The 10,244-nt window shown below is 40.5% G+C and overlaps 2 protein-coding genes and 1 non-coding gene across 9 annotated transcripts; all 3 read left to right on the forward strand.

Moving 5' to 3' along the window:
- Positions 1-1,982: 1,982 nt before the first annotated feature.
- LOC115741300 lies at positions 1,983-6,359 on the forward strand. Of its 4 annotated transcripts, none has more exons than XM_030675143.2 (9): positions 1,983-2,288; positions 3,095-3,253; positions 3,763-3,843; positions 4,477-4,566; positions 4,892-4,984; positions 5,063-5,206; positions 5,674-5,747; positions 5,895-5,946; positions 6,047-6,359. In XM_030675143.2, exons 1-8 carry the CDS (start codon positions 2,184-2,186, stop codon positions 5,929-5,931), a joined length of 783 nt encoding a protein of 260 aa, XP_030531003.1. In that variant the 5' UTR covers positions 1,983-2,183; the 3' UTR covers positions 5,932-5,946; positions 6,047-6,359. The 4 variants fall into 4 exon arrangements, with proteins under 4 accessions (XP_030531003.1, XP_030531001.1, XP_030531004.1 ...); XM_030675141.2 differs by having other exon boundaries at positions 4,480-4,566; positions 5,674-5,781; XM_030675144.2 differs by lacking the exon at positions 4,477-4,566 and having other exon boundaries at positions 5,674-5,781.
- Positions 6,360-7,087: 728 nt separating this feature from the next.
- Positions 7,088-9,508, forward strand: LOC115741377 (ankyrin repeat domain-containing protein EMB506, chloroplastic). 4 transcript variants are annotated; one of them, XM_030675252.2, is made up of 8 exons: positions 7,088-7,553; positions 7,663-7,742; positions 7,923-8,021; positions 8,105-8,203; positions 8,307-8,405; positions 8,506-8,604; positions 8,886-9,011; positions 9,140-9,508. In XM_030675252.2, exons 1-7 carry the CDS (start codon positions 7,163-7,165, stop codon positions 8,988-8,990), a joined length of 972 nt encoding a protein of 323 aa, XP_030531112.1. In that variant the 5' UTR covers positions 7,088-7,162; the 3' UTR covers positions 8,991-9,011; positions 9,140-9,508. The 4 variants fall into 4 exon arrangements, with proteins under 4 accessions (XP_030531112.1, XP_030531110.1, XP_030531111.1 ...); XM_030675250.2 differs by having other exon boundaries at positions 8,886-9,009; positions 9,107-9,508; XM_030675251.2 differs by having other exon boundaries at positions 8,886-9,009; positions 9,128-9,508.
- Positions 9,509-10,036: 528 nt separating this feature from the next.
- LOC115741378 lies at positions 10,037-10,138 on the forward strand. The gene has a single exon (XR_004015462.1). It is a non-coding gene; the product is annotated as a U6 spliceosomal RNA (small nuclear RNA).
- The last annotated feature ends 106 nt before the right edge of the window (positions 10,139-10,244 follow it).

The raw sequence follows: 10,244 nt of genomic DNA on the forward strand, positions 1-10,244 counted from the left end.
CAATGCCAGTGCCGGCAAAAGTGTGGAGGACAAATTACATTAGAGGACGTTGAGGTTTCCGAAAGAAGAAGGAGTGAGAGGCGTACAAAGAAAATGCCCTGGGAGGGAGAGAATAGAGAAACTGGAGGCATGGAAAGGAAGAAGAAGGATAAGGAGAAAAGTGAGACCCATAAGAAAAAAAAAGAAAAAATGAAATAAATGAGTTGGAAAATTTCAAATAAGGACCCAAAGCGCTTTTAATTTCTCAAATAATAGCGTAAATGGAACATTGTTTCAAATAAAGGTCTGAAGTAGTATAGTTCTTTCAAATAAGAGCCCGTAATGGTTATGAAGTCTTAAAAAAGGGCTTGCCCTAAAGGGTATTTTTGTCATTTACCCTTCTTGATTTTTTGATTTGTTTCCTTTTTCTATTTATTTTTAAATTAAAAAAGTTGAAAAAAAAAAGGAACACTTAGGAGGGAGGAGAAGGCATTTTCGTCATTTTGGTGAAGGTCGGCAACCCCATTGACTAGAACAAAGAGAGGGTTAGGCCCCCTTAGGTTGCTAGCCCTCGCCGAGGTGCTGGCGACCCCATTGGCCTTCCCTTGCCTCTGCGTTTTTTTAATTTATTAAAAGAATAATAAGAGGAAAAAGAAAAAAGAAAAAGAAAAAAATCAAAGAAAAGGAAATGATAAAAATGTCCTTAAGATCATGCCCTTTTTGAAACTCCACGATCACTTTAGGCCCTTATTTATAACAAAGTTTATTTCAAGCTATTTTTTGAGAAAATGAGAACACTTCAAATTTTTATTTGAAATAAGGTTCATCTCGGACTCTTATTTGAGAAAAAGAAAACACTTTATGTCTTTATTTGAAATTTTTTCTAAAAGAGTTGACAAAATAATAAATAAAAATGCAAATATATTTATATAAAAAATAATGAGTCACACGAAAATCGAAGGGAAAAATCTAAAAAAGGGCTCGAAGTTCTTATGTTTTCTCAAATAATGGCACAAAGTGAACCATGTTTCAATAAAAGCCCGAAATGCCATCATTTTCTTAAATAAGAGCCCGAAGTGAATATTATTTCAAATAAGAGCTTGAAATGACCATAAAATCTCAAAAAAGGGTCTGATTTCAAGGGCATTTTAGTCTTTTTACTTATTTAATTTTTTTCTTTTTTATTATACTTTTTGTTATATGTTTTCTCAAAAAAAAAAAAAAAAAGAGAAAGTGGACTTTCACGAGCGAGAGGGGCAGCCCTCCCTCCTATGGCCACCACCCCACTGAAGGAAGGCGGCAAAGGCGGGCAGAGTCACCGGCCAAAGGTGACGGCCTTTAGCCCTCGTCAAGGTGACCCTTGCCCAATCCCGAGCGGCTGTCGGCGGCCCTCGATCCGGGCGGGGACCGCCGGCCCTCACCCAGATTCGAGAGAGGGCCGGAGGCCCTCACCTCTGACAGGCGGGGTCGTCGACGACCTCGCCGGCCTTCGCCGTGCCCGCCAACCCCCCACCGGCGGTGGGTCGGCGGCCACAGGCGGGAGGGGCAACCTCCTACCTATGTGTGGCATTTTTTTTTTAAATCGGGGAAAAGAAAAAAATGGATAAAAAAATTAAAATGTGAGATGACGAAAACGCCCTTCGGGCCGGACCCTTTTTTTGAAATATTATGACCACTTCGGACCTTTAAATGAAACGTACTATGTTATTTTGGGTTCTTATTTAAAACATAATTCACTTGAAATCTTTATTTGAAAAAATAAGAGGATTTTAGGCTTTTTTTTGGATTTTTTTCAAAATAGAATGGTCAAAACACATTTAAAAATTTCGACCAAAAAAAAAAAAACCAAGTGCGAAAGTCAGCAATGGAAAAAGCGCGAGCATTTTTATTTCTCCAACGAGAGTCATTTTTTACCAATTCATACTGAAAGCCACCGTCGACTGCGACTACGGCCGGAACTGGGAAAAAGCCACCGTCGCTGTTTCTTGCCGCGCTCGGTCCGAGTTGTCCCTAGTCGCTCGCTCCAGAATTGCTTCTTCTTTGTCGAAATTTCTATCTTCTTTTTTTTTTTAGTTTGCTTTTGTTCATTTTGCTAGGGCTTCTGCACCCACTGAGATCAAAGCTGTTCGTATTAGCCGCACGATCGTGAGTTGTCCTTGGGCTGGCGCAGTTGTCACTCGAGTTGAGCCTTATCACACTGGGCGATGTCGAAAAAGGGAGCCGAGGACGCATTTTACGTTGTGAGGAAGGGGGATTTGATTGGCATTTACAGGAGTCTGAGCGATTGCCCAGCTCAAGCTGGATCTTCGGTAAATTTCTTTCCACGCTAACTCCCTGTTGCTTGTGCATAGTCTTGAGTGAAGTTCATTGCTTTAAGAGTTTTCTTCGTGTATTAAGCTTTCTTCATGTGTTACCGGGCACCCATTTGAATTTAGGCCTTTACACAAGGAGAAGGAGAACTGCCCTTCACGCGTGTACTTAAAGGCTGAATAGTTTCAGTGTAATTCCATTTGATGCCGCATTACTTGTATGTTCCTAGAGTATAGAGCGCCTCCCGTGTGATCTCCTTCATTTAGCAGTCATATGGTGTTCACCAACCGGTGCGGGTGGTCCACCGATAAAAATAGCCAGAAACACTTTGGCACATTAACCCCTGCATCTACGGGGCTGTAGTTTCTCGTGTTATAATTTGTGCTGGCCGCAGTTTTTGGTTGTCGAGGTGCATATTGTGATATGTCAATGCTTGATCTTAGGATCATTGAGTCTGGTTGAAGATGCGGTATAGTGGAACAATCTATTTCCTTAAGTCTTCGATTTGGTTCCAGTTCAAGAATTCTTCGCTGGGTTTTAAGATATCGTGAGCTCACTACTGAGGTGTCTTTAATCCTGCTGGGCATTCTCCACTTTGCTGGTCAGACAACCAACCTCTCTTTGACTTAGTCCTGCCATCTGCAAGACTTCATTCTCCTCTGGTTTTTCTATTGTTTTCTTGTGAGAGCAGAATCTAACACGGTTGCGCCGCCTCAAAGATAAATGAAATGATCAATATCTTGTGCTATGGCGTAAAAATGGTTTTGCATGTTGTTTAAATGAGATCTTTTCCTCCTCCTTGTAGGTACATTCTCCATCCGTGAGTGTGTATAAGGGCCATGGTCTTCCAGAGGAGGCAGAGGAATATCTCAGGTCACATGGTCTTAAGAATGCTTCTTATACTATTAGTGCCGCCGACTTGAAAAATGTTATTTTGGGTGAACTTGTTCCTTGCCCATTTCAGGTTAGATAGCAAAAATTATCAGTGCTTCTTAGTAATTTGAAATGCTTCATTGTGGGGATGAATTAGCCTAATTGGTGGAGGTGTCAAATTTCAGTTAATTTTTTGGTTTGGCTGTTGTTAATGAATTACATTTTTTTTTTTTGGTCAAATAATGAATTACATTAGAATGCCGCTTTTTCGTCATTCACTTCTCTTTTTTATTTATTCATCTTCAGGCTCTCCCTAATGGAGAGAAGCTTTTATTTGGTTGTTTAGGTTAGGTGATTGCTTGTAGCCTTAGTAGCTTCTTATTTCGTGTCTGAGACCTAAAATGCCTGGTACGATTGACAGACTATCATAGCACGGTCCAAGACTAAGAATCTTTTGTTTGTGTGTTCTTTTAGGACATGAATTCATGAAAGTCCAATAGTAGAGAGCACTATTTGTCGGCTCACTGAACGGAGATATGATGGAAACTTACTGTTTATTCTCCTTGATTAATTTGGTACTTCAACATTATTTTCCTTTAGCAACCAGCCTCTTCAAGAGGAGCATCGTCTGACAAGGCACCGCCTACAAAGAGATCAGCGGAAGCGCTTCAGTGGGACATGGTGAGTTAAACTGTTTATCAAAAATTTATTCGTGACTTTTCAGTTGGCGTCTAGAAATTTTCATGTCTGGTGCCACATGGAGTTGCAGTAGTTTAGAGTGATTACTTAAATTACGAGCCTATTGGATGGACAATAATTATTTGAGAAGCTGCACATTTATAAGAACACATTGCTTGACAGTTAACAGATCAAGCGGAAACCGGGCTGGAATATTGGGACTGATACTTAGGCTATAAGAACACATTTATAAGAACACATAGCTCAACAGTTAACAGATCAGGCGGAAGCCAGGCTGGAATATTGGGACTGGTACTTTAAGTTATCATTCCTACATCCTAGAGTTGATCCCTAAGCTCATCTCTCGATTGCTGCATATGATTAACAATGGAAACAAGCTTCCTTACCATACTTGTCGGCATTATGCTTTTAATTAAGAGCCTGGTCGATGAACCTTATGCATTGTGTTTCTGGATTTCTGTTGTAAGGGTATGTGATGCATGTCGTTTTGGAGTTTGAACTTCCCATTTAGCTTGAGTAAGTATGGGCAGCTCAACATACTTGTCCTGATCCTCACTGTTTGGCTTTATCGTATGCTTAGTAGCTTGGTTGATCTATGTCTTGTTTGTCTAACTGCAGGCAGTCGGTCCAACTTTGATCAATTGTCAGAGCAAACATTTGAAGTTAAATGATGGTACTGCAAGTCAGCCAGTTTCTTCCACTTGTGTAGGTCACAGACCGAAAAACACTTCTCTCATGCATATCTTGTCATCATATGTTAACTTTTCAAAGCCAGGTTGGCAAAAGTGTTGCTGTTGTTTTTGGATCAATCGTACCTTTATCTGAAAATGTAAAGCAGAACAGTAAGTTCCACTGGAGAAAATTTTCCACTTCAGAAATATTCTAGCCATTTTAGAATTAAATCTTAACTTTAATATGTATTCTGTGTTGCTTTTGTATCTATTCATGTGTTTTTAAGAACTTCTGTTTGCTGTATCTTTACCATATGGTGAATAGATTTTCTCTCTCACCTTTCTGCTTTTCCTAGCAGAGTTCTTGCTCTCTACAATTTGATGGAGCTTCAAGAGGAAACCCTGGACCGGCTGGTGCAGGAGCTGTCCTGCGTGCTGATGATGGGAGTTTGGTATGCAATCACTTGGATCGCCCAATCTTATATTCCTTGCTTTTACAATTACTTCTCTGGACCCCGAGTTTTTGGCAGGTTTGGCGGGTGCGTGAAGGTGTGGGAATCGCAACTAATAACGTTGCTGAATATCGGGCTTTAATTCTGGGATTGAGACATGCGTTACAGAAAGGGTTTAAGAAAATTCAAGTCCATGGGGATTCAATGCTTGTCTGTATGCAGGTTTGTCATTTCATTTGATGTCCCCTCATCCTTTACCAATATACTGTGGTGTTTATATTTGAATTTTTCTTCAATAATTTTTTTTCCCTGGATTACTCATATGATTTTTTTCTTTGGGAGTAGTGTAATTGTAAGTTGGCTCCATTTCTTTTGAATTGTTAAGATAGCATCTCTTAGAATCCTTTCTGTATGTGCTGAGACTTTGGACCATTGAGCTGTGAGCTCTTGAAGTACTTCGTATAACAAAAATGCTTGAGCAACTAAAAGGCATGTATTTATTATTAGCATGCTTGATGCTTGTTAGTGAAGTTGCTTACTCGAGCCTTATAAATTTGTTTGCGCAACAGCAATTTCTGTTAAGAGTCTTGCTCAAGCACTTTGGATGCTTGGCTTCTCTTGCCTGCTATTCTCTTGAGTTATATGTTTTATTCCTCCGCTCTCTCCTTAAAGAAATGCCTATGCAACAGATTCAGGGAAAATGGAAACTAAAGAACCAGAATATGGCCGATCTGTGTAAGGTGGCCAAAGAGCTCAAGGACAGGTTTACCACTTTTCAGATTGATCATGTTCGTAGGGTACAAACGCGAATCTTTCCTCTCATGTTGAATGTTATCTACACTATAGGATTTTGTGCACGAACAACCTTTCTCGGATTTCATCGTGAAAGGCTCTCTTTCCCATTTGCTAGGAATTCAACTCCGAAGCCGATGCTCAGGCGAATCTAGCTGTTAATCTCAAGGGTGCGGTTTTGTTCTCTCTGAGATTATGATGAATCTGACTAAGGGGGCGTCGTACTCGATCTCGACAGTAACTAAAATTGCTTTTTCTGTTGATCTGCAGATGGTCAAGTCGAAGTGGATTGTGGCAGGAAATAGCTGGACCATGGAGCCCTCAGCGGCTTCCTGATTGTGCCCTCAGATTGTTGTGGAAAGAGAGAGAGAGAGAGAGAGAGAGAGACAGAGTTGGCACTTTTTGCTTGGGACTTTACATTGCCACAAGGGGAAACTGCAATAGCATCATGTGTTGGCAAAAGGAGTACTAACATGTAAATTATGCAGACTGCCAATTTCTTCCTCCAACGCGGTGCTGTCGATGATTCTTTTGTCTTTGGGTATGTTAATAAGTAATGAAAACTTAGTTATTGATTTCTGAAGTGGAGAATCATGTTGGACCTCCAATTATAAGTGCAAGGAAGCAATAACCAGTGCCTTCTCATGCTTCCGTTGATCGTTCTTTGAAGTGATGGCAAAAACTATTTTACCGAGTGATGTTAGCTTTAGAATGGATGGGCACGCTGTGCCAAGAATCAGTTGTTTCGGACCAGCTCTAGCGGCAGCCATATATTACCACGAAACAACAGAAAGAATTTTGGATTCAATACTAACGGGATTTAAAATTCTCTTTTTGAGTCAATGAATTTTGCTTTTTGGGAATAAAAGCCGAGAAAACAGAATGAAATAAAAACAATTTTATTTTATTTTATTCTGTAATTCATTAAAATGACAAGAATCGAGAAGAAATTAGGGAAATAATTACGGAATGATATTCGTGAAATGCTATATATGTCAGTATTTTTCGGATTGTAATAGGGAGATGACAGACAAGATTTATAAATAAAAAGAAAAAAATTGATGAGGCTTATTGGGTACATGTTCTTCTCATTTGGAGAGGGAGCAAAAAATCGAGAAAATATATTTTTTTTTAAGGAAGTCATTTTCAAGATCTAAACTTACTGTTTTTGTTCCAAGCAAAATACGTTTTGTTGATCCATTAATTTTTCATCGTCGAGGCAAATAAAGTTTTTCATGAAACAAAATGGCCGACCGTAGTTACTCATGAAGTTGTCTAAAGAGGTTTAGTTACGATAGCGGGGATTTTGTTCTGTCGCGCCAAGAAAGCGCAGCGCTCCCCTCTCTATCTGTGACATTTTGTCGAACAGTTAGAAACCAAACGGCAATGGCGGCTTCTCGGCTTTCCACCATGTCCTTCCTGGACTACAGATGTCTCCCGCCTCCAAGTGCTTCGGTTCTTCGTTCAAAATTCAGTTCCACTGCCTCCGAAACTTCCTATTTCGCCGCAGCAACAAGAGGGCGCTCGCTTTTCTTCGTGTCAGTAGCGCATGCATTCAACCCCAAGAGAGGTTCTTCCTCGAAGACCCCGCAACTAGGCGTTTGGGAAGACCCCGACGACGGAAGCGGCAGTGATTACGAGGAAGAAGAAAAAGATGAGAGCGAGGACGACTTGGACTTCGAGAGCGACTGGGAACAGGACGGGGACGACGTCGCGGGCCTTTCTTCCGGCGTTGGGGTGTCTTCGTCGGACAAGTACGAGGAGGAATTGGTGAAAGGTATAGCCTTTGGGGGTTCTCTCTGCTTTTTTTTTTTTTTTTTTCCCGTTTTCATCATCTTCTTAGTGGGGACCCGTTGATCATTTTCGTGTTTAATTTGCTGTTGCAGAGGTTGAACAGCTCTTAGGACCAGAGGAAAGAGCTGTTCTGCGTGACAATCCCACTCCTAATTTGGCAAAAATATCGACGGTAAAAGTTAATACACTCGGATTCGAGTTCTTTTGATCAACAGTTGATCTCTTTGGCACTGCATTGACTGTTTAAGCTGTCTGAATTCTCTTGAGTTTAAGTTTTACATCTTCCTGTCTTAATCCGGCACAATTGGCATATCGGGCTATGTCTTAGCTAGTTTTCATTTCATGTTCTCAGTCAAAATGGAACCCCCTTCATACTTTTGCGCTAGCTGGACAGATACCTTTCATGGACAAGCTTCTTGAAAATGGTCTTGATATTGATACTGTCGATGAGGCAAGTTTTAGGATCTCCCCGGTTCGTTTCCTACGCTCTTTTTTGTCCCCTCAGATTGACGCTTGATGGGTTTATGTCCGCAGTATGGTCTTACTGCCCTGCACAGGGCAATAATTGGCAAAAAGGAGGCTGTTATTAGTCATCTGCTGAGGAAAGGTGCTGATCCTCGTGCTAGAGATCAGGTGCGCGACTTCATTTCATTGTTCTGGATCTCTGTAGGATTTTCCGGCCTATTACTCGTGTGTTCTGATGCAACGGCGGTCTTGCTTATTGATATTGTGGTAGGATGGTGCTACGCCGCTTCATTATGCTGTTCAGGTAAGTGCCATGCAAACCGTGAAGCTACTCATCAAGTACAAGGCTGATGTTAATGTTGCAGATAATGTGAGTATGGCTTAGCTTTCTTTTGTGTATTCATTCCTCTTCTTGGTGAATATGAATCTCTATGAATCCTTATGATCCTATGTTTAATGTCTTTTTACAGGAAGGATGGACTCCGCTGCACATCTCTATGCAGAGTAGAAGTAGAGATATTGCGAAAATTTTGTTGGTCAATGGAGCTGATAAAACCAGAAGAAATAAGGTATCTTGATAAACTCTTCAACACCATGAACAAATGACTTACTAAAAGGTGGCCTTGTTTATGGGTCTACTTTGGTACTTTAGATAATTCTTGGGGCCTCAAGCCTGTGACTTGTTTGACTATGCATGAATTGTTGATGAATAAAAGAAGAAGACTATCTGGTAGCTTCACTTCTTACCGTCAGTGTTTGTTCATAATTGATTTTGCTTACTTGCCGTCAGTGTAAGATTAAATCTGTTCTATCTCCTTTCGTATTATAGTTCTTGGCTAATTTGTTTCAGGATGGAAAAACACCTCTAGATTTAAGTCTGTGTTATGGCAAAGACTTCAAGTCATATGATCTCGCCAAGCTGTTGAAGCTTGTTCCGGCTAATCAAGATTTTTGATGGGCAATGGGAGTTGAAGGTAAGTCAAAAGTATTCATCTGGTGTGGTAATCTTTTGAAAGTTTTGCATTTTTCTCCGTGGTGTATTGGGAATAGCATCATCTCGGATCATCTCAGATTGGATTGGATTCTATGAAGCATATTCCAAGGGCAAGGGCCACTATAGGATTGGTTTCTGGGCATCATGCACTGATAAAGATCTAAAATTGGAAGCAAGTGAAAGATGATACTTTGTGTACAAGGAAACGCATCAGAGGGAATGGGGGTCATTAACTTGAACTTATTCCTACCCAAGTATGCGAGACGGTGCTGATTTCCGAACATTTGCTGCTCCTACATTGGATGATTAATACATGGGACTGCTGGTTTTCAAACTTAGGAAGGTGATGTATAACCGGTCTTTATCTGTTCTACAGCTATTCAAGCTGTACTAAATATGAGATTCTCCAGGGTTAAAATCTGCGTTCATCTTGGCAAAATTTCGGTTCCCAGTTATAATTTTATGCCCGGTCTTCTCTTTCTTGATTTCCCTCCTCGTCCCTTCAACTCGGCGTACGAAATGCTGATTTGTGAATGAAACTCCTAAGCTCTTGCCGTGATAATCCCGTGGACAATGTGGTTAACATAGTTATACTTTGACGTTTCATGGTCGGGCAACTTATATTTCTAGGGAGGCATTTTGCAACCTGTAATGATCTTTCTTCCGGACAGTTAGTGTTTCCTTCAAATCATTCAATTATTGGTTTACTCGTGTTCGAGCAGTATGTTTGCGGTTGTTTTTCATTTATTTTTCTCCGAATTAAAGGAGAATCTTTTAATTATTTCAGCTTTGTGATCATTGATCTGTCGAAGATGGAGGTGGGAGATGATTAGATCAGATTAAGTTTTCGCAGTTGTCCCATCGAGTCAGTCTAGTCCGTCAGTGGCGCTCCAGCTGGCTCTTTTGATGGGAGTCTGTCATGTCAGCCCCAGTGCCCCTTCAGTGCCACTTCGCTCAAAGACCGTGCCAACCGCGGGCTTATATTAAGATGCGAAGCAGTCTCAACCGTCCCTTTGGAGATAACCGATAAAATTGGAATCATATAAAGAAGATTAGCATGGCCCTGCGCAAGGATGATATGCACAAATCGAGAAATGATCAAATTTTTTTTTGCTTTATCCCAAATTGAGAACGGTGGAATTACCTATCTGAGTTCGTAATTTTTTTTGGAGTTAATATCACAAAAAATTTCAAATTAATATATTTATAATAAAT

Source organism: Rhodamnia argentea, chromosome 8 (assembly GCF_020921035.1).
Source record: "Rhodamnia argentea isolate NSW1041297 chromosome 8, ASM2092103v1, whole genome shotgun sequence".
Taxonomy (NCBI): Eukaryota; Viridiplantae; Streptophyta; class Magnoliopsida; order Myrtales; family Myrtaceae; genus Rhodamnia; species Rhodamnia argentea.

Bases quoted from the DNA above. Each gene is read 5' to 3' on its own strand.
- LOC115741377 (XM_048284539.1), top strand. From the start codon at position 7,163: ATGGCGGCTTCTCGGCTTTCCACCATGTCCTTCCTGGACTACAGATGT. The intron at 7,743-7,922 runs GTAAAAGTTAAT...TCATGTTCTCAG, and splicing joins ATTTGGCAAAAATATCGACG to TCAAAATGGAACCCCCTTCA. The intron at 8,605-8,885 runs GTATCTTGATAA...AATTTGTTTCAG, and splicing joins ATAAAACCAGAAGAAATAAG to GATGGAAAAACACCTCTAGA.
- LOC115741300 (XM_030675141.2), top strand. From the start codon at position 2,184: ATGTCGAAAAAGGGAGCCGAGGACGCATTTTACGTTGTGAGGAAGGGG. The intron at 3,254-3,762 runs GTTAGATAGCAA...ATTTTCCTTTAG, and splicing joins TTGTTCCTTGCCCATTTCAG to CAACCAGCCTCTTCAAGAGG. The intron at 5,782-5,894 runs GTACAAACGCGA...CCCATTTGCTAG, and splicing joins AGATTGATCATGTTCGTAGG to GAATTCAACTCCGAAGCCGA.